This window comes from Boleophthalmus pectinirostris, unplaced genomic scaffold (genome assembly GCF_026225935.1).
Source record: "Boleophthalmus pectinirostris isolate CB_2022bp ecotype Guang Dong unplaced genomic scaffold, ASM2622593v1 HiC_scaffold_1, whole genome shotgun sequence".
NCBI lineage: Eukaryota > Metazoa > Chordata > Actinopteri > Gobiiformes > Gobiidae > Boleophthalmus > Boleophthalmus pectinirostris.
The window spans coordinates 24,467,138-24,493,437 of record NW_026570970.1 but is presented as its reverse complement, the minus strand read 5'-3'; the positions used below and the strand labels follow the sequence as shown (position 1 = coordinate 24,493,437).

At 38.5% G+C, this 26,300-nt stretch overlaps 4 protein-coding genes across 4 annotated transcripts; 1 reads left to right on the top strand and 3 right to left on the bottom strand.

The window, feature by feature from the left end:
• Window positions 1-4,530: 4,530 nt before the first annotated feature.
• cunh3orf38 (chromosome unknown C3orf38 homolog) lies at window positions 4,531-6,100 on the bottom strand. The gene is made up of 4 exons (XM_020920407.2): window positions 5,913-6,100; window positions 5,586-5,761; window positions 5,287-5,498; window positions 4,531-5,113 (listed from the first exon to the last, which is right to left on the bottom strand). The coding sequence occupies exons 1-4, from the start codon at window positions 6,037-6,039 to the stop codon at window positions 4,753-4,755; spliced, it is 876 nt and encodes a 291-aa protein (XP_020776066.1). The 5' UTR covers window positions 6,040-6,100; the 3' UTR covers window positions 4,531-4,752.
• Window positions 6,101-6,325: 225 nt separating this feature from the next.
• Window positions 6,326-12,362, top strand: zgc:152951 (uncharacterized protein LOC569013 homolog). Its single transcript, XM_020920335.2, is given in 12 exon segments — window positions 6,326-6,553; window positions 7,030-7,269; window positions 7,895-8,012; window positions 9,301-9,453; window positions 9,871-10,047; window positions 10,730-10,803; window positions 10,915-11,112; window positions 11,192-11,275; window positions 11,277-11,330; window positions 11,421-11,510; window positions 11,600-11,743; window positions 11,825-12,362. Coding segments are annotated over 11 exon segments (1,461 nt in total). The 5' UTR covers window positions 6,326-6,553; the 3' UTR covers window positions 11,954-12,362.
• A 1,388-nt stretch (window positions 12,363-13,750) lies between these two features.
• On the bottom strand, window positions 13,751-21,314 carry LOC110156084 (zinc finger protein 654). The gene is made up of 12 exons (XM_055148263.1): window positions 21,176-21,314; window positions 20,362-20,507; window positions 20,194-20,275; window positions 19,977-20,112; window positions 19,697-19,899; window positions 19,490-19,626; window positions 19,260-19,401; window positions 18,869-19,153; window positions 17,384-18,493; window positions 15,898-16,949; window positions 14,133-15,103; window positions 13,751-14,057 (listed from the first exon to the last, which is right to left on the bottom strand). Exons 1-12 carry the CDS (start codon window positions 21,299-21,301, stop codon window positions 14,053-14,055), a joined length of 4,395 nt encoding a protein of 1,464 aa, XP_055004238.1. The 5' UTR covers window positions 21,302-21,314; the 3' UTR covers window positions 13,751-14,052.
• Window positions 21,315-24,409: 3,095 nt separating this feature from the next.
• Window positions 24,410-25,612, bottom strand: htr1fa (5-hydroxytryptamine (serotonin) receptor 1Fa). The gene has a single exon (XM_020920268.2). It carries the CDS (start codon window positions 25,610-25,612, stop codon window positions 24,410-24,412), a length of 1,203 nt encoding a protein of 400 aa, XP_020775927.1.
• Between the last annotated feature and the right edge of the window lie 688 nt (window positions 25,613-26,300).

Here is a 26,300-nt window from a genome sequence, read left to right as displayed (position 1 = left end):
TTAAATAGATTTTTTCATGTGATCTACTTCTACCTTTTCTTGAGTACTAGTATTTCTTTGCTCTGGTATCTGTACTTTTACTTAAGTAACTAAATTGAGTACTTCATCCATTACTGATTGATTTAAAGGTTAAATTTAAGGCTATACTGTAGAACATTCATGGCAAAGCAATTATATGTTCAAGTTTACATAGTGCTCTTCTTTACAACATACCTTGTCACTTTAGTTTGAGTAAAATGATTTGAAAGTAGTTACATCCTGAGTGAGCACATGTTCATTTGCTGTTCTGCCTACCTCTGCAGATGTGAGAGCTGACATCACCACTCACTGAACATGAATGGACGGGGCGGCCATGACGGTGGTTTGTGTTGGCCTGACTGGTGTCTCCTTACACATGCATCATTATGTTATGTAAACAGAGGAAACGTGAGAGTACCCAGAGAGCGGAGCTTGTTCAGACAGGCCCAGGTCTGAGTGAAGAGATCCCAGACAGTGACAGCGGAGTTTAGTGTCAATATAAAAAACAACGACGGGCTGCTTCTGAGCACAGCTGGGACCAATGTGTTTGTATACATAAGCGCAGATATGTGGATATAAAGTGTACACCCAACCGAGGATGTTTCAATCAGAGAACCACAGAAGAACACCGGGGTTAGAGAGACAGCCAATAATTACACAAGCAAGCATTTTGGTAAGAGTATTTGTTGGAAAAAGATACTGCAGCCAATGTGGATAATCAGAGAGGAAAAAATATACAAATAACAATAAATGTAAGATGATGTAAAAAGAAAAACATATTGTACCTAAACATAAATTAGCCATTTTAAAGCATTACTCAGGCTTAACTACCACTTTAATTAAATGGGTTAGTATTAGTAATGGGTATTAGTATTAGTATTAGTATTAGTATTAGTATTAGTATCAGTATTAGTATCAGTATTAGTATTAGTATTAATAGTAATCTATTTAAGTCTTTAATCATACTTTTGTTCAGGCTAAGTGAATATATATGTCAGAAAGTCCCTCAAGTAAATACAAGTATTTCTTATCTTAATTAAGAAACACCTCCATATTGAGCTGTAAGTTATTGCCATTTTGCTAATAAATACAAAATACAAAACTATGATGCAGTAGAGAATAGAATATATTGATCCTCTACTACACTGCTGAAGTAATTTCAAAATGTGCCCCATTTCACAACCAAAATGTCTTGAGAGTGGTCAAAAACTGAAGTGAAATGAGCTAAAGAGAAATATAAGACGCAATAGCAATACCGTTAGATGTAAAAAAGTATTCAAAAAGCTTTAACTAGATGAAAAGTACAGCTCATTACCTACCTTTAACATCAGGGGAATCCACCTAAGAATAAGAAGAGGTTTTCCATGATCCCAGAACATAAGTGGTCAAGTGTACTCCCATTAAGAGGTAAAAGTCAATTGAAATAAAAATGGAGACATGAGTTTGTAGTTAAAGCTGACCTCGAGGCTGGCTGTGTGCTGTTAAACCTGCTTTGTCCTTGTGTAATATCCTTGAAATGTAAATGTTATTACTTCCATTTGCTGGCATCTTAAGTCAATGTACCTTTCCAGGAAACTACTTAGTGGATCTATCTGGGCCTGGGCTTCCACTATCCAACAAACAGATGTAGGGACACTCAGAACATAAGTGTGCCAACAAGAGCTTTACTAAAACAACAAACTTCTCTCATGCCTTTTCAAAGCATAGTTGCCTACAACTGGAAATGCAATACTGTTTACTTGGGCAAACAGAATAACTGACTGGGAAATATAGGTAAAAGATTAGTGCATTATGAGGAATTTTCAAGTCATTTCCTAATCTCATATATGTAGAAATAGTATAATAATATATTAAGAAATAAAGTAATCACTGTATAAAGGTTACCAAGACATGACAGGGCATTTCAGTAATAATTTGATTTCAAAATAAATATCTCCAATGACTGGACTTCATAAGTGTCAGGAAGAGTAGCCTTTTGTCCATAGAGTTGTGTCATCGATCACAAAAGTACTGTTCAGTTTTAATCATGCTTTACTCAAAGCCTGGTTTCTTTGTCATCATGTGATAAGAACTTGAGCCAATTTTAGACCTGATGTGGATTTGGTCTGGCTCTGGTCTAGTCAAGGATTAGATATGAGGCTTAGTCCTGTTTTAATCCCAGTTTTGATGTGCTGAAGTGTGAATAAATGCACCCTTACAGTCTTGCATGTACATTAGTGGACATATACATTTGAAGAAATTCAGTGATCCAGTTATTTCACTACACCTATTTATCACAGCCACAAATGTTCTGAATTGAGGATATTAGCCTATTATTCACATAAAGGTCCATTCATTTGTCTCACTTGTGTCAGGGTATAGGCCAGTCTCACATGACTCATTTTGTCCAAGTTCATACTGTCAAGAATCCAGCCCATTTCTCTAAAGCTGTTTATGTTTTAGCACCATTCCACAAAGGCGTTAATCCCCAGTTTCTGCTCTTGGCAAATGAAACACTTCCAGGTCAAATTCAAGAACCCAACAGTCACACTTTCATTCACTTCTCCTTCAGACTCCAGTATAGTTTTACCACCAGGAGAAATATTATTACGTATTGATTGACTGTTGCCGTCCATAAATCCTGCTCTTTATAATCCACTGGGCCCAGATAGTTGCTGTCTCTGACACCTTCACAAGAACAAATGAATTACTGACATAGGCTACTTCAATAACATGCTTTTGTGCCTATAAAGACACCATTTGGATGTATCTCTCTTTTGGAAACCTATTACTTTAATGGAGGACAAATTTATAGTTTTCTTAGTGGATGGCTAGAAGTGCAGCATCAGACCGCATTCGGATATTGATAACGTTTTCTCACTTAATAGTCTTAAAAGGATTTTCCCAATTCTCCTTTGGCTCAGGATCTTAAGTCAATCATCCTATAATTGTGTGGCTTGTCTGCCCTCTACAGGCTGATGTGGAAGTGCAATATATTTGGGCAACCAATAAAAAAATTATGTATAGGTTAAAATGTCTAATGTTTAGGACAGTTATGATTAGATTTGTTGATAAGAAACAACTGTACCTTTATATGGCTAGGGTTTATTGTCACAACTACTAGTGATGAAGTTGGGTGAGAGATGGCTTAATCACTCATCATCAATTAGAAGTAAAGATACACTGAAAATGTAATTGATAATTATTTAAGATTAATCCAATATTCCAATACATTTTCTGTAGTCTATACAACTAATGCACTCAGAAAGTCCATTCTTAGAAATATACTGCCCTAATAGGAAATGTGTCTACTTTCTTAGTTAAAGAAATCCAACGAATGATTTATAATATTGTTTGGCATTAAATAAGTGATTGATTGTCAGTCAGTGAAAATGGGCCCATAACAAACCAAACTAAGTGGCTGTTAGGTTAACTGTAGGTGGGAAAATTAAAACTGTATTTCCTGGTTGCCACCCATAAGCTGTTTCCAAGACATGTGAGCCTAAACTTTCCACACATTTCCTTATAAAAAAAAAAACACTTTACCATTAGAGAAAACAGGCCTCCAAAGTCTAAACCATCACCAGACGTGGTATTTTTGAAAGTAGTGCGTCAGAGCAGAAGCCACTGCCAAACCACCTATTAAAAATGTAAAGAGGCCAAGTGCCATAAAGACAGAAGGGAGCAGCTTGTCATTATTCTTAGTGAAAGGTGAACAGGCTGACATCAATGGCTGCAGTGGTTAGGCTCTCCCCACAACTATGGCACACTGGGCCTAGTGGCTCCGACCCGCACCAGCACATATTAACTATTATAGGACTCTTTGAAATGGCTGCCAAGAATAATTTCCCACATGTAACATTTGCCACAAAAACCATAGTCAAAGCAGTTTTTTCAGTGCCCCAGCAGGCCATTTATAATGCCCTATGACTCAATAGAATCCAAAATCAGATTTTAATAAGAAGAAACTTTTTTTTTTTTTTGCATATGGAAGAACTGAATAAGTGTCATCATTAGTTAAAGCATTTAATAGTCTATTCAAGTACTGAACATAAAACTTTAATTAGTGTATTTTTCATTTGAAATTAACTTCCATTGACATTTTCTAATTTGACAAAATGCTTTACCATTTTAGACATTCAGTTGAGCCTACCTTGATTTGTGAAATTATGCTGAGCAATTTCCAGAAAATTGCCTAGCATTATTTCCTTTTATTATTTCTCCTTTTTCCCTCTTTGTTTTTCTTTCTTTCTTTTTTTTTTTAATAAAGCTAGCATATTACAAAATCACATAAAAAAAAGAAAACCAAATAAGAAATGATCTATTCCTGCAAACAATAAACATTTGTTCTGCCCAAAAGCAAAAGAGTAGTACTGGTGAAAAGCCTAACTGAATGATACTCATATTCATATATTTAAGCTGATTTTTCAGTATAACATTTTGAAAATGAAAACATAGTAACTTTAATTAGAATACATACGAAGTTCAACATTTTGTCAATGAAACATTTTAAACAAAAACAGTAGACTGATGTTCATAGATGAAGTACTTATAATCTTTATTATGTAACAGTATTTACAAGAACATCCGTGTAGTAAGTGCAATAAGGCACAGGCCACCAAAACCAAATTTTTTGCTTTATGACATATTTCCCAAACAGAAATATATGAATAGTGCGCGCAAGTAAGGTTCTATAGCATAAAAACAGATGAAAATGAAACCTAATAAATAACAAATAAAAATTATGAATTTGTATCAGCTACAGAGAAGTTGTAAATCACTGGAGTTATAGTTTAATGTTGGAGCAGACATCTCTTTGTCTTTGAGTGAATCCTGTCCACGGATTTTTAAGTTGATAAACTTTATTTTCCAGTTGTTGTCCACCGGTGATTTAATAAGACCAAATATTTGCTCAAATATTCCCAGACAGGACTTGTCTCTGTGGATGGTCCCAGCCACAGCCACCAGCACCAGGCCGTGAGGCGACGCCAGCGCTCTCAGACCATTGGTCTCCAAGTTTGGACTAAAAATCAAGAGCTCCTCTCGGGTCAAGGCCAAAAGACGAAGACTGACCAGATCTGCGCCAGCAAACTCCTCCATCTGTTCTTCAGATGTTCTAGGAAAAAGGTTTTAAAACATCAGAAGGATGTTGTTATTTTCAACACTGGTCCAAGCTACATCTCCAGTAGTTACATTTGAGTGTAGGGTATATTCTTCAATACCCAGAGGTATATTTTAGTCCATTTACAAAATACACAAGAAGACAGTACATCCTGTCAAAGTACGTACCTGGCATGGAGACGAAGTTTAGCGTCAGGCCAAAAGTGCTGAGGTCCCCAGTCCTGATGCTCTTGTCCCAGGGCCGGGTTATGGCTGTTCAAAAGACCGTAGAACCACTGACAGAACTGCTGACCAAGTATTTGAGGATCAAAGCCTGGGTCTACAAACACTGTGTGCTGTCTGGCTCGGCTGTCACTGGGCTGTCCTTGAGATTCTTTCAGCTATAAGAAAAGTAACAGTCAATCTCTTGCTATATAGGTAATATATTTTCTGTTAGTGCGAAATTATTCCTTTCAGTGTAAACATACCTTCTTAGATGACCAAAGTTCGAGGGTCCTTTTGATAAGTGCGTGTTTTTCACTTGTTGCAGGCATAGCGATCCCTTCTTTGGCAAGATACTTAAATATCAGGTCACGATACACCTTCTTTCTCTTCAAGAGCTCTTCTGCAGATTTGGTGAAAGATAAAACAGTTTCCATTGCCTCTACAAAATGTAACAACAACGTTATAAACTCGCAAAGTTTTCCTTTTCAGCATGTTATTATAATCTGGCACAATTTAAGCAGCACACCCATTAATTGTCTTCCGCATTCATATGAAGAGAATAAAAAGGTAATATTTCAGGGAAATCGTACCTTTACTACTCGCCACAACAATCATCTTATTTGTGACGGTATCGCTAAGTGACATTAAGTCTGATTGTGTCATTTGTCTTAATATTTTGGTACATTCTGTGCGCTCCGTTACGGATAGTCCTGTCATTTTTCACGCTTCGACTTGTAAACAGTCCCCCGTTTAATAATGGTCCGTCCGGCTAGTGAGTCGTACAGAAACACACGTCTACACACAGTTCCGCGGACGCATAGCACAGGGATACACCATGGATCAATTAAGATACACTTATGGAGGTATTTTTCACAAGCTGTGTACTTGTAATACAATACGTAAAAAACATAAGTGCAATTAGCTATTTAAATTGTCATGGATTGAACATTTAGAGGAATACAGCACAGTAAATTGTCAACGGAAGCATAGCACGCAGGAACTCTGTTTACGTACCGCCCGTGAACGAATCAGCGCTAGCCTTCTGTACACGCACAGTGCCGCAGTGACGGGCAGCAAATGTGGATTATTTAGAGCCGAAGAGACGCTCGTGTTTTCCTGTTGTTTTCTGTAATAATTTTTATACCATCGGGATATGTTTTAAGCATATTTAATGCGTGGTACGATTTGATATCGTACTGGCAAACGCTACAAGAAAGTGACGCGCCATAAGGTAACATTATAAGTACCTGGCATTCCCTCTTTACTAAAATGGCTTTTCATTTCAGTAGCTTTCTGCCAATACATATAGCTAACTAATATGGAGCAAAGTTGTGCTGTTATGCTATACTATTCTAATATGACTGATCCAAATCCTGTAGTGTCATTATCTTAGACTTATTAGCAAGTGAAATCATTTATTGTACTGTTATCTTACATAAAAACCTGAATGTTGCATTAGAAGTAGGCATATATTTTGCAACAGATGTGTCATACGGAAATGTCTCTGGTGCAAACTGCAGTTTCAAAAGATTATGCAAACATTTCTTCATAGGTGATTTCACTTTTCTTTAAACAAATTTACCACCAAACACAATTACAAACTACTATTCTAATTTATGTTTGGGCTGCAATATTTAATGTGATAAAATGTGCACAATATGTCACTATTTTCCTGTTTCTGTTCTCACTTTCTCATCCTATCTGCAGATGGAGGAGATGGAGAGCAGTCCTCCGGGCCGGGTGACAGTGTACTCTATCGTGGGCTGTCCTCACTGTGTGCAGGCCAAAGCCACCCTAGGGCGACTGGGTGTTCCAGTGTGTGATGTAGATGTGGGGAAACATCCAGAGCTCAGGGCCAGGGTGAAGGAACTGACCGGACGCTCCACTGTCCCCCAGATATTTTTCAACAGTGTCCATATCGGGGGGAACGATGATCTGCAGAAAATTGTGAGAAATGTAACCTTTATTTAATCATATTTTAAAGGGATGTAACGATATCCAAATCTCATGGTATGATATTATCATGATATGTATCTCACGGTACGATATTTATTGCGATATTTTTGAAGAGGCTAGTATAATTGTAGATGGGACACTTTTTTGCTTTTAAAATACCTTGACAAGGTTTTGGTGTGAATTATTTCTGTCATAATCCCAAGAATTCAAGTAAAAAACATATTTCTTCATGTTGTCTGCACTGAAGTGAATCATGGGATATGTAGTTTCCGATGTTCATAAACTGTTGCTACTATAAAACCATGTATTTAAGCAAATGAACTTGTGATTTGATATATTGTGACAGCCCACGATATTATTGTGAGACTTTTGACAATACAATATCACAATATTTTGGTTATTGTTACATCCCTAAAGCTTATCTTTAAGTTATGACACAATAGTTGTAAATGTATTGAATTGTCATTCTATCCATTTTGTAGTTCAGATTTAGCTGTTATCAGCATTAACTCATAACCACAATAACCACAATACAGATATAAATGTGAATTGTACAGCATATTCAACATACCTATTACACAAACGAGTATATAATGTTGTATTTTAAACTTAACAGAATCCCACAGAACTGGAGAGGTTGGTTCAATTAGTTATGAACGAGCCAGTTTCCATAGATGCTCCACCTTTACCTATGGAGAGTCCTACTGAAGATACTGCTGCAGAGTCTGATGGAGGTAACTGAATTAACATTTTTGTCCACTTGTTATTGCCGTGCTTCATTATGAAATTCCTCCCTTCACATTCAACAGTAGTAACATACTGTGTGTAGTTGGGCGTAGAGTTGCTTAGTCATCTTTGTTTGAAGTGGAGATAAGAAGAGGCAGTGATGATGAAATGGTGCAGGTGGACAGCAGTGAGAGGTTTTGGAGCAGCAGGTGTGAGAGTGGGAGCTGAGAGTCACTAATGCCACAGAGACAGAGTCAGTTGATACAGAAACCTGATCTGGATAAGCCCAGAGCGCCAGGGCACAGCGAATTAGGCCTTCATCTGAGCAAACACAACCTGTCTACACTCATCTGTTTAGTGCAACTGAGTGTCTAAAATGAGATTAATAGGATTTATAATATCTTACAGGGGAAAAAGCTAATATAAACCACATTTTGTCTACTGTGTTGATGAAAACAACAAATGTATGGATATTACACTATATTATATGTTTTTATTGGCTTTTTAAAAATTCAAATTTTAAATCAAATGCCATTCATTTTTATCCTGCCTGCCTTAATTCTCCTTCCTCTGACTTTCTAATGAATTTAACATGGATTTTTACAATATTAAATTTCTTCCAATTACTAGGGTAAAATTGCTGCCCTCTCTGTAAAAGAGACTAACTCTGGATACCTGAGGTAGTAGTTTATCATTACAGGACCTGGAGCCATGCACAGTCAACTCATTGTGATAGTATTGTCCATCCAAGTGTGCCTATGCTTCCTTCCACATAAAGAGGTTTGAATGAGGTCACATATTGATAACTAAGAAGGCCAGTTGTGAGACAGTCTGGCTAGGGCCTATTGATAAGTGTGATAAGCGTAAAGCTGACCAAGGAAACTGGTAGTGAAGAACAGTTCTGTGACACTAAACATTACACAGAACTAACCACACTAATGTTAACAATGATAGGAAGTATGGCTGCCTGATCATAATTTGACTCATAAATGAAATCACAATGATTTAAAACAACATTAACCTATAGAGAAATGATATACGTAATATATGTTATTAGTAATGTTTAATGTTTTTAATGTTGATTTTTGTATATTTTATCAATTCAATAGAGTTATAATTGAAATTTTTGTTTAATTAATTGCACAGCTCTAACAGGAAGTGTCCTTTTATTCCACAAAACAGGGGATAGTAAATTCCGTAACAACACAATGGTCCTTTGTTAATTCAGACTCTACTAGAACATACCATATATAATTTGTTGTATTTGTACTTGGCATTGCATACTTGTGCTCCCAGACTTTATGTGTGAGAGAGATGAGTTGGCAAACCTGGTTGAGGACTTCAAACATGGCAGTGTGATCGGGAATCACAGGAGGGGGCTGACTGTGCACAAAAAGAGCTTCTCAGGTGATCAGCTGCTTAATTGGCTGCACAAGGAAAAGGGCATGGGTAAGTTTAGGGCACTTTCTTTGGGTTATTACAAACAATCGGCTATTAATAAAGGCTACAGAGCTCAAGAGTTCCACTGCTGTGCCAAATGTGATAGCCATCTTGTGAGTGGAGGAAGATTCTAAAAGAATATAATCTAGAAAAAAAGAGCCTGTAAAGTAATGGAATATAGGGTTTAAATTGAAAAATTTGTGGTATATTTGTAGTAATACTGCCTCTGTCAGGATATTTGTTTCTCAGAATTTTGAAAACATCTTCTTGAGTATAATGTGTCACTCACAACATGGCTATCTGAACTTTACGTTGGTTACATAAGTTTGCCATGATGACAATCCCTCTAGCCTTTATTAATAACTTAATGATTACAAACATGAAGACATACATTGAGAAGGCTGCTGATGTTGTTTTGTGTATTAGCTGGAGAAGAGGCATATAACACTGGGCAGGCTTTGTTGGAGAAGAAGTACATGGTGAGTGTGTGTTGCTCTGGAAAACAAGAGGACAGTTTTGGAGGGACTCTGTTTAGGTTACTGGAGGACGACCCCCATTCTGCCCTCAACGCAGGACAAACCGCAGCCTGCAGTCCTATCCAGGGTAGGTCAGAACCAGGTAGAACAACACACCCTAGAAACAAACTAACAGGGGTCGGCTTTTTAACCCACTCTGGTGATGCTGCTGCTGCTTGGTGTGTAATCTTGGGTTGTTGGGGAACTTTGGTTCAGTGCATTGCCTGTAAGTTGTGCTGCTGAAAGTGTTACATGCTGAATGGGTTTATGTGTCTGCTTGTATACATGCATCCAAAAGAGGTGGGTGATGTTGATCAAAATTAATCTATATTTAATTTTTTTTTCAGATTATCCATTGACAATGTTCTGATAGTATTACAGTAATCCATCAGACTTGTGCTACAACAACTAATGTGATTGTTATAACATTGTAAATGTTTTTCCTTTTGTAGCTTTTTTTGTTATTATAATTTTATGCTTGATATTCAAATTTTGATGTTCTATTTTTTGATATATCTCCCACCTCTAATGGTTGGCAACTATGTTAACTATATGCAAAAATGTATTGTGTTTCAGTTTGTGTTTAAAATATGTAATTTTTCTCACTTTTCAAAGCTGCACTTGTCCTGTAATAACTTAAAGCTACAAATTCTACCAGCTTGATTTATGTCAAAATTAACAAAGTTTCTGAAAAATTTACTAATTTTAATCATTTTGTCTTACTGCTATGATATGTTGTACTAAATATAACCTGCCATATTCTCATTCAGCTGCTGAGCTTTCCCTGATTTTACGGGATCTGATCCTGAAGTTGTTCTCTCAACATCTCTCTGCTGATGGCAAGGTACTGTTCTTGTTCACTGACTATCTTTTTGTGTCAGTGAGAGGAGTTGTGGAGCATTCTATTCATTCATAAAAGGACATAGATTTAAATCCTGTTTGTGTTGTTTTTCAGTTTGTGGACTACAAAGGCATGTCGGCTAACCCTGCATTTGAGCGATACTGTGATCTGGCCATTCAGCTGCAGAGAGTAGAGCTGCTGTCTCTGAGCCGAGAGGAGAAGCTGGCCTTCTTCATCAACATCTACAACGCACTGGTCATCCACGGCTTTCTGCGCCTGGGAGCACCCACCAACATGTGGCAGAGATACAAGGTAAGACTTTCTATGTTTGTATTTATTATTGCATTCATTACTTTTGAATACACATTTTCAAACTGATCTTTTGCCATAGTTCTTCAACTATGTGAGCTACTTGATTGGAGGTGAGGTATTCACGCTTCAGGACATTGAAAATGGGGTTTTGAGGGGGAACAGGAAAGGGTATCGCACAACTACGGAGACCCTTCTCCAAAACAGACCCACGACTTCAGGTTTGCCACATTAATAACATTCATCAATAACATTATTGTACTAACTTTTCTTATGAAAAGTAATTGTGTAATTCTGTTTTTATCTGCTAGATGGCACTACCAGAGGTCGAGCCTCTCATTCATTTTGCCTTGAATTGTGGCGCAAAGGGCTGTCCACCAATTAAAACATACACCCCACAGGTACAACTGTACAAGTTATTCTCCATCTGTCTTTTACATGCAGAAAAGAAAACACTAAAATACAATCAAATGTACTGTTTTGTCATTAGGACATTGACAGCCAGCTCAGGACCGCTGCAGAAGCCTTCTTAGAGAACGATGATGCCTGTGTGGTGGATTCTGGGAAGAAAGAAGTTCGACTCAGTCAGATTTTTAAATGGTACAAGGCCGACTTTGGAGGCACAGATGAGAAGGCAGGTTTGATACTAGATCTAAGATATTTTGTGTTGTACTTTTGTTGCTTTCTCACTGACCATGTCTGCTTTGTCTTGTAGCTGCTGAACTGGGTGCTGGAGCACATGGCCGACTCTCCGAAGAAGTCCAGCCTGCAGGACATCCTGTCCGTGGGGAAGACCAAAGTGAGCTACCTCCCCTACGACTGGACCAGCAACAGCAGCCACTGAGCACGCTCACACACAGCCAGCTTTGCACACCGCCCTTTGTCCTAGCCTCACTGTTGAGTCTACTCACTTCAGATTAAATCAAATGGTTCCCTACCATGAAAATATGTATGCAATAATATCACTGTCCAGTGCACTGTAGTCATGTTTGTTTTGTTTGAGACTCATTATCTGTGTATTTCTGTTTCAACATGAAAAGTGTTATCATTTACAAAGAGCAAGCAACTCAGGAGTCTTAAAGGCTATTCATTGTACATTTGGGGCATTACTGATCATTTTAGACATGCAGTTTAGGCAGTCATTTGACCTCTAGCATGCTGCCTTTGCCTTATGAAGCCATTTTACAGCCAGTGAAATAACAGCTACACTTCTGACAATGCAGTCATAACATTAAATGCAATCTACACATTAACATGAAGGTTGTTTCTGCTTTGGTGCATGTTGGGCAATGATAATTATTTATCTTTAGATTAAATCAACTTTTCAAAGTTTAAAAGAAGATGTATGGTATTTTCTTCTACTGAATATTTTACTCAAGGTACTACATACTCAAGGTCTTCCATTTCTAAAATATAAGTGCTACTGTTCTCTGGCAAATTTAAGTACCGGTAATTATGGGGGGGGGGGGGGACAGCTGGATTTGCCTGTAATGAACTTGCATGGTTTGAAACAGTTTTTAAAAATACATTTATACTGATAGCTTTTTAAATAAACTTGGCCTTACTTACTGTTACTTAAAATTTTAAGACTAGATAAATTATAGATTTCTAAGAGGAAACAAAGTTGATGATGCATGTTTCAAGTCCATCATTTCATCACAGCTGGAATGCATGAGCTGCATGATATTGCATAACCAAATAACAGAGTGCGTCTTAATCTGCCATAAGAAGGCAATTCAATTTAAGTAGTAAAGTTCTAGCTCAAAGAAACAAGCTCATGCTCGAGTTATTCAGTACTTTTAAAATGTAGCAAAGAAATGATTTTCATGTTTAACTGTGTTGTTTGAAAATGTTCTGTGCCAGGCATGTGATGCAAAAACCTTAAGCACCTCTGACTACACTTGTCTTGTTTCACAAGCAATATGACAGAATAGAAATATGCAATGTTTATTATTAAATTATCAATACTGTACTGTCTTTATAACACTTCTTACCTTTATTAAACTGCTTCTGAAAATAAATTAATGTCAAATGTTCATCATTTGTTTATTGAAACAAATCCAACCTTTTTTAAAGAAAAATAGATGGACTATTTTCAGATTTACAAATTCCGTCTATTCACATATTTACATAAATAAATAACCAATGCAAGCTAAAACTTTAGAAAGAAAATCCAAACTTATCATTATATAAGTCAAGTCATGTCCTATATACTACTATAAACAAATAATCAACCAAATAATCAATAAGGTTGTACCAAAGGGTACAACCTTATTGAACCCTTTACATAAATGTTAAAAACATTGAACACTGATTCGGTTATGGCACTAATAATTATGTGATTTGGTTTTAGCTGTACACAAGTTAGAAAAAATAAAGACAACCTTTCCTGTCATAACTGGCTTAAAATGTGAATACTTTTTACATGTGTGTAGAATTGGTAAGTCATATTTTGCTACTACTTCTTATGGATTACCATGATGCTGGAAGACTACAAAAAATAACCATGCAGAATGTAAGCTCACCAGGAGACTTGCTGAAATCACCAACAAAATAAAAATATCATTATTGCAACTTGCACAGTTCAGTAATTCATCAGGTGCCAATTGGTAAAAGTTACAAATCAAGCTCATACAATCAGTTTAAAGTACTGATCATTTAGTTCATACATACAATTTTCAATGCAAAACACTGCAAAAATTAAGTATTTTTTGTGAGGTTTCTTGAGAATAACTATGTAAAAGTTGTCAAACTGTTCAGAGAATTCATTTACAGAAATAATTTCTTTGATGAAGCAGTAGAAACACCACAGCTTCACATATAAAACAAAAATAAAAAGGTATTTTAACACACTATTCCATTTGTATAAAGAAAAACAATGCAGCCAACCAATGGGTAGTGTGAAGAGTGCAAGAACCACCTCATTCAATGCTTCAGTTCTCATCAACCTAAAAAGATAACATAATAAAAAATATTAGTTTCCTATAGACTGTAAAAATGATATCATAACAGCATTTACTTACTTTCATCGTCTGAGTCAAAACCAAAAAGTGCAGAGCAGGTGTTGAGCGATTTGTGTTTCTTTAATTCTTCAGGAGAACCAAAAAACGACAGACATTTTTCACAGCGGTGCCTAATCTTGGGCTCTGGTTCAAGCTTTTGTTTGGGCGCATCTGTGACAGCAGATTCCTTTTTGCGCTGGTTCCAAGTCAGGATCTTCTTTACAACAGGAGCAGAGGCAGTCTGTTCCATTTTCCTCTTACGCATCGACAGCTCTGATTCGGTCATGTACATGGATGGAGGGGGTCGTAGAAGAGGGGCTTTGAACAAGGGCTTATATGCAGGATCGTTGGGTTTAAATGTTTTGTGTTCCTCAATTAGAGGAACCTCTGGGCCACTTGTTTCACACACGCTTGCTATGGTAGTGTCCTCCATGCGGTTTTTGACATTTATAGGGTCCGGTTCTGGTGGTGCTTTTTGTTTTGAAGAAGCTTGTTTTTGAGTATGGGACAGTGGGTCTGTTTGTTCATAATATCCATTAACAGTTTTAGCACTGGTCTCATCATTCCAAGTTTCTGAATCATCATTACTCTTTGAATCATTTAATTCTCTATCAAACTGTTTCAAGTTGATTTCCTCTCTTGGGGTATTTTTATTCTGTAGCCACAACTCTTCAACTTTGACCCTCTGCTTCCAAGGGGCTTCCTCGCTGTGGCGCTTGCCTTTGTTGGTGCCAGTTTCTAAGTCACTTTTCAAAGGTGTGGGGATGTAGTGTCTCCACTCGTGGTCGCTCAGACCAAACATGTTGTTAAAGACGTTCTCGCAGGCCGTGTACATGCATTGGGGTCTGAGTGGCGTGTGCTGGGCCTCGTGGTTTCTCAGTTCCTGGAAGGACTCAAAGCGCCGCCCGCAGCTCTGGTGGTAACAGAAGTACTGAGGGTGCTCCAGGTGAAGCTTCAGGTGGCCCTTGAAGTGTGGGAGAAGATTGAACTGCCTGGAATAAAGAGCACATTTGGCAAGACGTTTTAGTTGAGACTGGATAAACACATTATTTTAATCTAACACAATCTGCTGATTTCAAGAATTCATTTTAATTGAATTAATTATTATTCTTCATAATAGTGGATACTTTGTCAAAGAAATCTACATATTTTTATTTTGTATAAATCCATCAATCTTTGTAACCAAAGGACCAACACTATCTCACTGTGGATCCTTCTACAGATACATCTTTACTGCTCTTAATGTTTGTGTACTAGGTCTGAATTATGGTACATATCAGGGGTCAACTGTAAATGTTTTAGGTTCATGGGCAAAACCGAAAGCATGCCAATACAAACGTGTGAGCATATTTAAAAAATAAATAAATAAATAACACATTAAAAATAAAAGTAAATCATAGATAAGTGTCAATGGAGGCACTTCTTGCCGGAACTACACGTAGGGTTAAAGAATGTGCAATTTCGAATAAAACATAAGGCTTTAAAGGGCTTTCCTGTATCTCTTATTTATGTTCAAAGGTGGATGTCTGTTGGGCTTATGTTGTCATGTTGTCTTTTCTTTGTGTTAAACCATGTGAGCCCCATGACAAATTTCTCCCATGAGGGACAATAAATGATTATCTAATCTTACAGAGACTCCTAAATGGTATAATAATGAACCTAACTTCGGATATAGTTGATTTGAATTTAACTAGCACTCTTCCACCAAACCTGTTCCAGTCTGTGCATTTTGACCTAGTAATATGTTCTCCAAATAAACATGAACCAAGCACATGGGAAAATTTACCTGTGGCAAAGAATGCACTTTTGTTTGGACCATTTGAAGATGACCTCCTGAATCTTCTCCTCACTCAGGTGGTACTTCATAGCGTGTCTTGTCATGGTGTGGCCGATCTTGTAGAACACTTTGTCACATCCCTCGCCAGGACACAAGTAATACACAAGGTCTTTACTGACAAACTGTGCTTCCATCTCTGCCTCTTTGCCCTCCACGGCACCATCCTCCTCTTTCTTCGCTCCCTCCTTTTTGGTCTCCTCTGCACTATCCCCTTTTCTTTCTTCATCTTTCTCAGACATGTTTTCAGCCTCTTCTCCTTGGTCCTCTTTCTCAGTTGATGCATCCATTTTTTCATTTTCGCAATTCAATCCTTCCTGACGCATGGGCACATTTTTCAGTATCACCAAATCTCCATCAATCACCACCTGCTCCTCACTCAATACGAAGTCACGAGGTATAGCATTCTGGTTAAATTTGCTGAACACGTATCGCTTTTTAAAGAGATTGAGAACGTGTCTCGCAATCCGCTCCTCTCTTTTTAGCTCAGTGAATTTGAATCGGCAAGGTTTTGGTTTGGTAGTGGATCTGGGCTCCTTGGTTTCAGATGGTTTTAGGTTTTCATCTTCTTTTGGGTTATCATCAAAAGGTATGGGTGGGCTTGGAGTTTCTGTACCATTGGCTGTAGGGGTCTGCTGAGATGTGCCGCTGTCTGGCACTGCCTTTTTCTCGTCAGTGTTGTTATTGTTGCTTGGTTTGCCAACATGATTTTCTTCATTGGTCTCATTTGTTTTGCTATCTTCACCAGTTTTATTGTCACCACCAGGTTTTTGTTTGCTCATTTCTTCTATATGTTCTTGGATGTGCTTGCTTGCCACAGAGAACTCCCTAAAGCGTTGGCCACACAGGATACAATGTTTACGTTTCTTCTTCAGGTGCGAGAGGGCATGTCTCATCACATTCAGGCCCCTGTAGGTTTTGTTGCAGAATTTACACGAGTGAATGATGTGGCTGTATTTCTGTGTCCGTAATAATTTCTCCTGCCATATGCTCTTCCCTTTTACCTGAAACAAGAAGAAATCAGTCAACTTAAAGCGACTAAACAAATGTACTTCTTGAAATGATTATTAATTTAGAGTAGAAGACTAAAACATGGCAACAACTGATGAACCTTACACAATTCATTAAATGTCTTAGCTATAACTTCATAAATGTATTCATTAATTTGTATTAATTGTCATGGTGCAAATAAAAACAGTTCTCTATAAAGTGGAGGGTCCACTCCCTGCTTCTCTCTATGTTAAGGTTATTGCTTTGCTCAAATGTTGAAAGGTTTAGTATTACATTTTCTCTTATATGTAGACAAGCTGTGGAACATTCCAGGCAAAACAATAAAATCTCCACTGAGAGAAGCACAAGGCAAAACCCCAGCAGAAAAAGTAGATAGCGCACCTTAAAATGAATTATAACTGCCAATGGCCAATGAGTGTGAGCCTACCTCCTGATCAGACTTTGCCTCTTCTGTATCCACTGATGGCTTTGCTTCTTCAGATCCATTGGGCTGTTTTGGTGCTTCAACTAACTCCTTGGGTTTGTCTTTAATGGGATCTTTTGACTTTGTGCTATCTTTAGATTTTGCAGACTTTATTGTCTCGTTTGATTGTTCTTCCTCATCCTCAGCTGTGTCAGAATTGAGGCAGTAATTATGAAAAACCTCTACGGCAGAATCCATCAGTTCATACAGCGGTCCATCCAGCTCAGGATCCCCCTCTACAGCTGGGACAAGAGCAGAGTCGGCTTCTTTAGGAGGACTGGTTACTGGCACTGTTTGAGAGTCCTCTGCTATATCATTTATGGACTCAATGCCTTCCTCTTCAGAAGTAGCTATTATACTGTCCTTAGATTGCATTTCAATTACAAGCTGAATTTCATTGTCAGGATAACTTAGCTCAAGTCTATAAAATGGTTTCCTTCCTCGTTTCTTGCCTTTGTACATGATCTTTTTGACTTTTAAATACTCTTCACGGTCAAGAGTTTGAACACCCTGTAGCCACTTTTTGTGTCCTTTTCGCGTCAGGAGCTGGCTCTTCACGCACCTGGTCAAGTACTCTCGTTTACGGTTTAATGGAAATTTAACAGGCGCAGCGTTTTCTCTATTTTTGTGGTTGTGTCTGAGTGAATACGAGTCAGATTTGCTTGAATAATTGGGTTTAATGTTATAAACAACCTCTGGATCATCTTCTGTATTAACCTCGTTGACCACTTTCTCTGTCTCTTTCTTCATTTCATCTTTTCGTCTCCTCCCTCGTCTTCTCTTTGGTACATTTTCTGTTTGGGTCAGAGGTTTAACTTTCTCACTGTCTGGGTTCTCCTTTGGGCCATTCACATTTCTATTACACGCAGAAGGTTTGAGAGATTCTAGTTCTACTACTTGAAGTTCGTCAGCACAGTTGTAAACTGCCTGAGCTGCACAATATTTCTCCTCTTCTTCGATTTCATTCAGGACAGCCGCCTGCATGGCTTTGTCACTGATCAACTCCAAGCAGTGCGTCCTCAGAGTCAGAAGGTTCCAAAACTCAGGGTCAAAACACAAATGCTCCTTTAGTTTCTGAGGAGTAAAATACAAGAATGGTCACATGATTGATCTGATAAACTTAGTTTAAGACAAAGATGCAAATATCAAAAAGGAATTCAGCATCAACAAGCAGGCCATTCTTTCCAACACTTTTCAGAGGAATTTCAAAAGCAGGGTTCTTGTTATGGTAAACAAAATAAAAGGTCAAAAGTTATATTCTGATAGTCTATCTCCACTGGAAACTCAAGGCATTTTACATCAAGGAACCATAACCCAGTCACGCATGCATAAGGCCCAAGTACACAATTATAAGCATGCCATAGTGGAAGCTGGGAGTGAACCTTCAATCCTTGAATTAGTGGGCAACTGAGCTGTTAATTCATGGCAAGAATCAAAAATACCACTCACCTGTAGAATATGGAAGCGTATGCAGGTCCTGAGAGGGCTGTTGTGAGGGTGCAGCTCATCATCAGGATGCTTGTACAAAGAGCAGACAGTGCGGTAGGCCTCCAGACTGCGCTCCTGACAGAACACCAGAAGGGCACAGGCTCGGCACATCTCCAGGTCGTGTGGCAGCAGGAAGGCAATAGTCTTACACACCAGAGACCGTGTTACTGCATCAGAGCGGAGGTCGCACAACTGCAGCGCCCTGGCACACAGCTCCACGCACACCTGAATCCCCTCCTCACCGAGCTTCAAGATACAAATGCAACATTCAAATTCATTAGAAAATATCAATAACAATTATTACATTAAATGTCAATCTAATAAATATATTCAGCATCATGCCATGGCTTACCTCTGTATGAACCAGTTTGATAAAAGGGAAGATGGCTCTGACATTAGTTGCAGAAAACGACAACTTCAAACACTCGGAGATAAACTCGTGTCTTGAGGGATGAGCTCTGAGGTACAATCTGCTCCAAATGAACACCAGGTCCCTGCAAGAAAAATAAATAACACATATTTTATCCAACTGTGGAAATCCTAAAAACAAGTCTAATTTTACATTTGTGCTTTATAACTCACCAAATGTAGTACATGTCTCCATTGTGTAGCTGCTGACTAAGAAAAGTCTTACAGAGTGACAGCAGGAGCTCGTCTTTTTCAACACTCTCTGTGTTACAGATGATCTCTACAGCGTCACGCCCATCAATTTCTGCCACCTGAACATAAAAAAAGCACATTTTGCAAGATACTTTCGAAAGAAAGGCTTGTTTCACTATTCAGACTGACCTCTTTGAGAAGGTGTTCATGCAGCGATGACTTGTAGAGGCAAGTCAGGTAGGCCTGATGGAAGAATAAATGTTTTCCCATATCCTGATTTTCCAGGCAGCACTTACAAAGTGCCATCGCTTCCTGTAAACGCTCACAGGCCTGCAAATACCGAACTCGCAGCTCAAGGAGTATGGGCAGCTCTGAGCTCAAGTACTCCTCAACTGCATGACAAGAAAAAAAAAAGGTTAATAGTGGAATCTACAAGACCATCATCTTACTTCTAAAACAATAATCCAACCCTCTTTTTGTAGTATGTCTGCTTCCTTTAGGATTCTCTGTAGTACAGGATTCTCCCATGGGCCCCCAGACTTGAGAGTCAACTTGACATGGTGTAGGTAAATATTTCTGTGTCTCAAAAGTTGAGAGTGGCATTCCTACAAACAATTATTTTTGTAAATAATGATTTGCAAAGATTAGATCAAAGTAATATAAATGTAGACATTATCTTTTGTTACCAGAAAAGAATCAAAAATATCTTTTAGAGGCTGCTCCCCATATTCTTCTTTGCTGAAAAACAGCAACAATTCAAAGAAGCTCCTGTAGAACAACATGAGAACCAGTCAGACACACACAGTTGTATTAGCCAACAAATTCATCATCGATTCACTCAAATTAGTACTTACAAAGCCAGACTGCTAAGGACATAGTGAATGTGTTGGCAGTCATCAGGGAAGACAGCAGTGGCTTTGGTGAAACTGCAGAGAGCGGTCCGGAGTACTTTGAGCTGAGGGAGGGGAACATGCCATTGTCCAGTGTATTCTTCAACCAGCTGTGAAAATACAGAAGAAAATCTGCATTAAAATACAAAACCAGCGACCAATTATAAGATTATAATAATGAATTATAAAATTACAAAGAAGCAATATAACCTGCCACATTGGCTGCTGTTTGTCAATTGTGCTTATACCATTAGTATCTTTATCATTACATCTATAACTAACTCTAGTTACCCCCGTAAAGACGAGCAATACCGAAACTAGTACAGTGCACCTCGAACAGCAGGTTGGGTCATCATGCATCCACACCAGACAAAAAGCTGTCAAAAATATGCTTTGCGTTTGTATAACTTAAGTTGTTTATAATACAAATTGGTTATAGTTGGAGGAGAATAAAACTAAATATCTATACTATTGGAATAAACGATTAGCTTAGTAGACAGGTGCTTAATAAATTAATGGTTACATATAGCCACCCGGCTAAAGTGGTGTACTAGAATATATCAGGGAGATCAGAAATGCAAATACAGCCCTCTTAGAATGAACCAAAAGGGATAAACGTGTTATAATGTTCCACCTGCACCACAGTAAAGCACAATCCAAAAAGGGTTTGGTTAAAACAATACAACAGAGGACAGCTAGACGAGCGGCTAGCATTAGCATGGCGCTATAAACACAGCTCCGTTCCGCTCAAAGTCTGAGGAAAGTGAAACTGTCGTACCTTACAAAACGCAGAACAGTACGCTTTACTGTTGAGAGACGCCTCGTCTGTACAGTGTGTGGTACACAGCGTTTCTAGGGCTAAATCAAGCCCGTCTGTCTCCACATCACTCTCGCTGTCCGCCATACTGGACTCGGAATCAGGCGCATAGTCCAAGTTGCCAAGTAGAACGAGGATTATCCCCCTTTCAATGCAGAACTGAAACTGCCAACATGGCAACCACAGAACTTAGAGTTGTAAATTTACAACAGTTAGCTAAAGGTTTGAATGTGTATTGATTTGTTTGGATTTACAAATATGTATAGCGTGTGTATTAAACATTTAAATGTGTGAATCAATGCGAATGCTTTGAAAATTTGATATTTTCCGAGTGAAAAATAAATGTGTATATTTAGGCCACTGGGCTCATAACACCATTAGTCAAACCTACTACATAGGGTGCATGAAATAAGTGCACCAGTCAAGCCTACTGCGCGAATGTGTTCATTTTATATTTAGCAAATACTTTAACCGATGCCCTGGCGTAGTCTTTTAAGTTATTGGTTTTTAACGCAAAGTACAGCGCCACCTAGTGGAGGGTGGTGCAAATAAAGTTAAAGGGACGTTATCTCATCCTGGACGTACCATGGATCTAGGATGGGGGAAAAAACAGGATACTAAAGAAAATATTACATTATTATAGCAAATGGATTTACAGATTTTTCAGATTGTTTCCCAAATCTGATATTTTGGAGGGACAGTTCCCACTGCAGTGTCAAATAAAATGTGATTCAAATCAAATTTCATGTGTGAGCCATAGACCTGAAGTGTCTTGGTGTGCAGATGAGAACAGGGCTGGAGTCGGGCTGTTTTTTTATGAGAAAGACCAGTGAGTGAGCATCATTTTTCAGTAGGCTGTACTAATCAGAAATGTATATAGCCTACTTTTCTTTTACCAATAGGTAAAATTTCTTGTTTTGTCTTGTCATACTTTCTTCCCGAAATAACAAGTACCATTAAAACCTCACTATACTTACACTAGCTCCACTACTGTTGTCTGGCAGGCTTTTCTTGTTAAATACCTTAAAATATCATACATTGGTAATTTCGAGAATAAGGCCTTAAGAGGCTAAACGTTTTATTTCCGTCTTTTTCAGTGAAAATGTGGCACTTGCTACATTTCAGAGCTATAAAAGTTATATAAACGTGACTTGCATGTTCACACTACAAAAGATCTGTCGAATCTGATTTATTTCCACATATGAAAGTGGGCTGGTTCACATTTGAAAACATTACATCTGCCCTATTTACAATGACATGAAAACAACACGTCACATTTGGGCAAAACTCTGATTCGACTTGCAGTGTGAAAGAAACGGCTAGGCTATTGATTTTATGATCTGTCTTTACGAGGCTTCAGAAATGTAGAAATTAATCAAACAAAGCAAATTAATAATAAGACTAAAAATAATCTGACTAAATATGTGGGGGAAGATGATAATTTCCCCCTTTAACATGTATTTAACCCTCACCCTCTACTCGGGGTCACATTGACCCGAAGATTTTTTTCCCCCCCTCTCTTGGGGCGGGTCAATCAGACGCCTGGCGAGAATTTATTTGAAAATAATGTTTTGGGTCTGATTGACTCGCCCCAAGAGAGCGGGAAGGACAAAAACATTTCTTCAGGTCAGTGTGACCCCGAGGAGAGCGTGAGGGTTCAGTTTTAAGACAACTGTCTTAATTACAATTTCTCAACCATAGTGATGTTAGTCCTTCATGATTTTTACTCTGATCTGTTGAAGCTGTAGTACACTTTTAGTCCACAAGAGTGTGCCAAGATACCAAGATGATGCTGACATTTGGAAGAAGATAGAGGGAGGCTGATGCCTCTCCAGATTCCAGATTGTTTTTTTCTACGTAGAGTGCAATCCATGTGTTTTTTATAGGAAGTCAAAATAAGACAAAGTGAAGAAACACTAGGGCCGCCTTTAAGTGCGAATTGTTTATTACTGATTATTCGAACAGGAGAAAGACAAAAAAAACAAAACAAAAAAAAAAAACAACAGTGTACAAATACTGGCCATATCTGTCAAAGATGTACACAGTATAAATGTCACTCTTCATCTCCCTGTAGAGAAACACCCTCACACTTGACTCAGCCACAATGTTTTCATCAACATTTATGTGCCCTCTTGGAGGCAGTAAAGAAATAGTAGTTCTATTCCAAGTACATGAGTAGGAGTGGTGTAATGAGGACCTCTCACTGGTGGCTCTCACAGTCATTAATGCTGATAGGAGAAGATGTGAGGGATGGTTACTCAATGGCTTCAAGATAAATCAATATATTAAATTTTAAAGCTTATTCAACAATAATGATATTGCAAAAATCAATACTTAAGTTATATAAAAGGACTCATTACATTGGCTCTTTTTTTTTTTAATCTTGTAACATTGGTCAGTCCCATTAATTTTAAAGCAACACCGTGTAATTTTCTGGAGCTATCATGTCAGCTGTATGATTTCATGGAAATAGAAAAAAAAAGTGGAACATTCTCTGTGGAGACAGATGAGTTTTATGTCATAATGTAGAATGTGTAGATGCACAGTAAGAACAATATTTCTTGGCACAAAACACTTGGCACTTTAAAAAGTTTTAATAAAATTTTAGATTTAATGTGAAAAAAATATTAAACCGGTAAAATAAAATCGACATGTACTGAAAAAATATGTTTGTGGCAAAACCAAATTGAACATTATTAACCATCATACTGACAGTTATTTGAAATATTGCACCCATCCTCACATTCTGTTCTATTGTGGTGTATTTTACAGATGTCCTGTATTCAGCAGTGTGGTATACATAAATTGGGGTCAGATGTATTGGTTTTAGTTATTTCAAGACTTAAAATGGGGCTGATGGCAAAAGCTCAGAAAGCAGACCTCAGAAAAGGTCATCCATGGCCCCATTTTCTAAAAACCAACATGTCGGTGTGCCACAACACACAGCAATTAACATCAAGGAGATCAGGCTATTCTATTAATAGAAGGTCTTGGATTGGCTAGTGTGGAGCTGATGCCATTTGGGCTGTTCAAGTGTCCAGAAATGGGCGTCAGTCCTCTCCTTTATGAGATCATACTCTCTCAGAAATGATTCAACCGATAATTTGTGCCCATCTTGCTATTAGTCTGTCCTTGCGAGTGGTCCCTTCTCGAGGAAAATTGTATAGCGTATATGACCATGCATAATTGTAACCATCAGAGATAATGGCTGCACCTAATAAGTCTTTGGAAAGCCTTTTTGAAGTCCTCGTTGAAGATGGTGTAGATGAGAGGATTGATCAGTGAATTGATGTAACCCAGCCATGTCAAAAACGCCTCCATCTCCATCGAAACAGTGCACGATCCGCACGTGTTGACAACCACCTCCTTGACGAAGAACGGCAACCAGCAAATCACAAAAGCGCCGATTATCAAACCTAGCGTGGACGCTGCCTTGCGCTCCCTCGCTCCAGAGATCCTTGGTCCTTGGGATAACTGGCTCCTCCTTGACTCGTTCCTGGATTCGCTTCGTGATTCAAGCCGGCGAGATTTGAAATGGGAAGCCTTTACAGAAACTCGCACTCTTGGTGGTTCTTCTGTCGATGGTTCAGAGATAGACTTTTCCGCTGGGCTTATCGGCTCCGGGCTTTGGGCTCCTACCTCTCCGGCGCCCTCTCCTGCTGGATAAGTGGAAGGTATCATGCTTCCATTGGTCATGCATGAGTGCCGACTTGCCCTGCTAGCTTCCCTTCTCATATATAAGGTCTGGGCGGCACGGTAGATCTTATAGTACAGTATCAGTATCAGCAGCAAAGGTATGTAGAAGGCTCCGAACGTTGTGTACAATGTAAATGTAATGTGGTGATGCGTGATTATGCACTGATCTTCGTGCTCTGCATCTCCACTGTAGTAACGCCACAAAATCGGAGGAAGAGATATGAGAATGGACAAAAGCCAAACCACAGCCACCATAGCTCCAGCTCGTGCACCAGTGCGTTTGCGAGAATACTCCACCGCATCCGTAATTGCCCTGTATCGGTCAATAGCAATGGCAGCTAGGTGTAGGATCGAACATGTGCAACAGGTGATGTCCACACTTAACCAAATTGTGCACACCGCCTGACCCATGACCCAGCGCTCCTTCTGAATGTACATTATACTGAAGGGCATGACGAGAACTGCCACGAACAGGTCTGTCACGGCCAAGGAGCAGATGAGGTAGTTGGCGGGGTGGTGGAGCTTGCGGGTCACGCCGATAGCGGTGATAACCAGGCAGTTGAAGAAGGTGGTCAGGATAGCCAGTATGGAGAGGGTGATGGTCAGCAGGATCTTACTGGTGGGGACAATGGGGGTCTCCAGGGATTCATATCCACTGGTGCTTGTGGAGTATTCTCCCTCAGTCCAGTTGGCAAAATCCATTCTAAAAATAAAGATGGAAAGAACTGCGTTAGAGACAGATATACCACTGAACCTGATTTTAAATCATCAGCCCCAACCACTCTGATGTTGAACTATAACAGAGAAACTGAAAGTTTGAAAGTCTGAAATCACAATGCTTTTTTAAAAATGTACTGGCTATAACATTCAGTCTCTTTTTCACAAACAGCTGCTTATTCAGTGCATTGTGTGGAGTAAAAACACTTCCCTTAACTGGAATTATGTAAAAGCTGGCTGGTGCAGGCTCTTAAAATCTGTGATTTTCAAATTTGTCATTCCCAACTGCCAGAAATATTTTGAAGTGTAGACAGTGAACATTACCGGGTAATTAAACAAGAAATAAATCAAACAATCCCTCTTTAATTAACAGTGAATAAAACTAAATCAAAACAAGGACCAAATTAGTACACTTATAAACATTTTGTATCAATATTGTCAGTTTAATCAGTGTACTAGACTAGACATATGTTTGAATGAATAAGATAATGGCCAACTGCTTTCAAGATGGGTATATATGTTCTTTCACATTCTCAATGTTCATGACAAAGATTTTTCTGGTTCTTTGTGCTTTGCTGTGGTATTCTCTGTGCGACCTTTGTCTCATTTGTAAAGAAGTAAAGAGCACTGTGCCCTCTCTGCAGCACTGTCATCTTACGTAGGTTACGTTGTT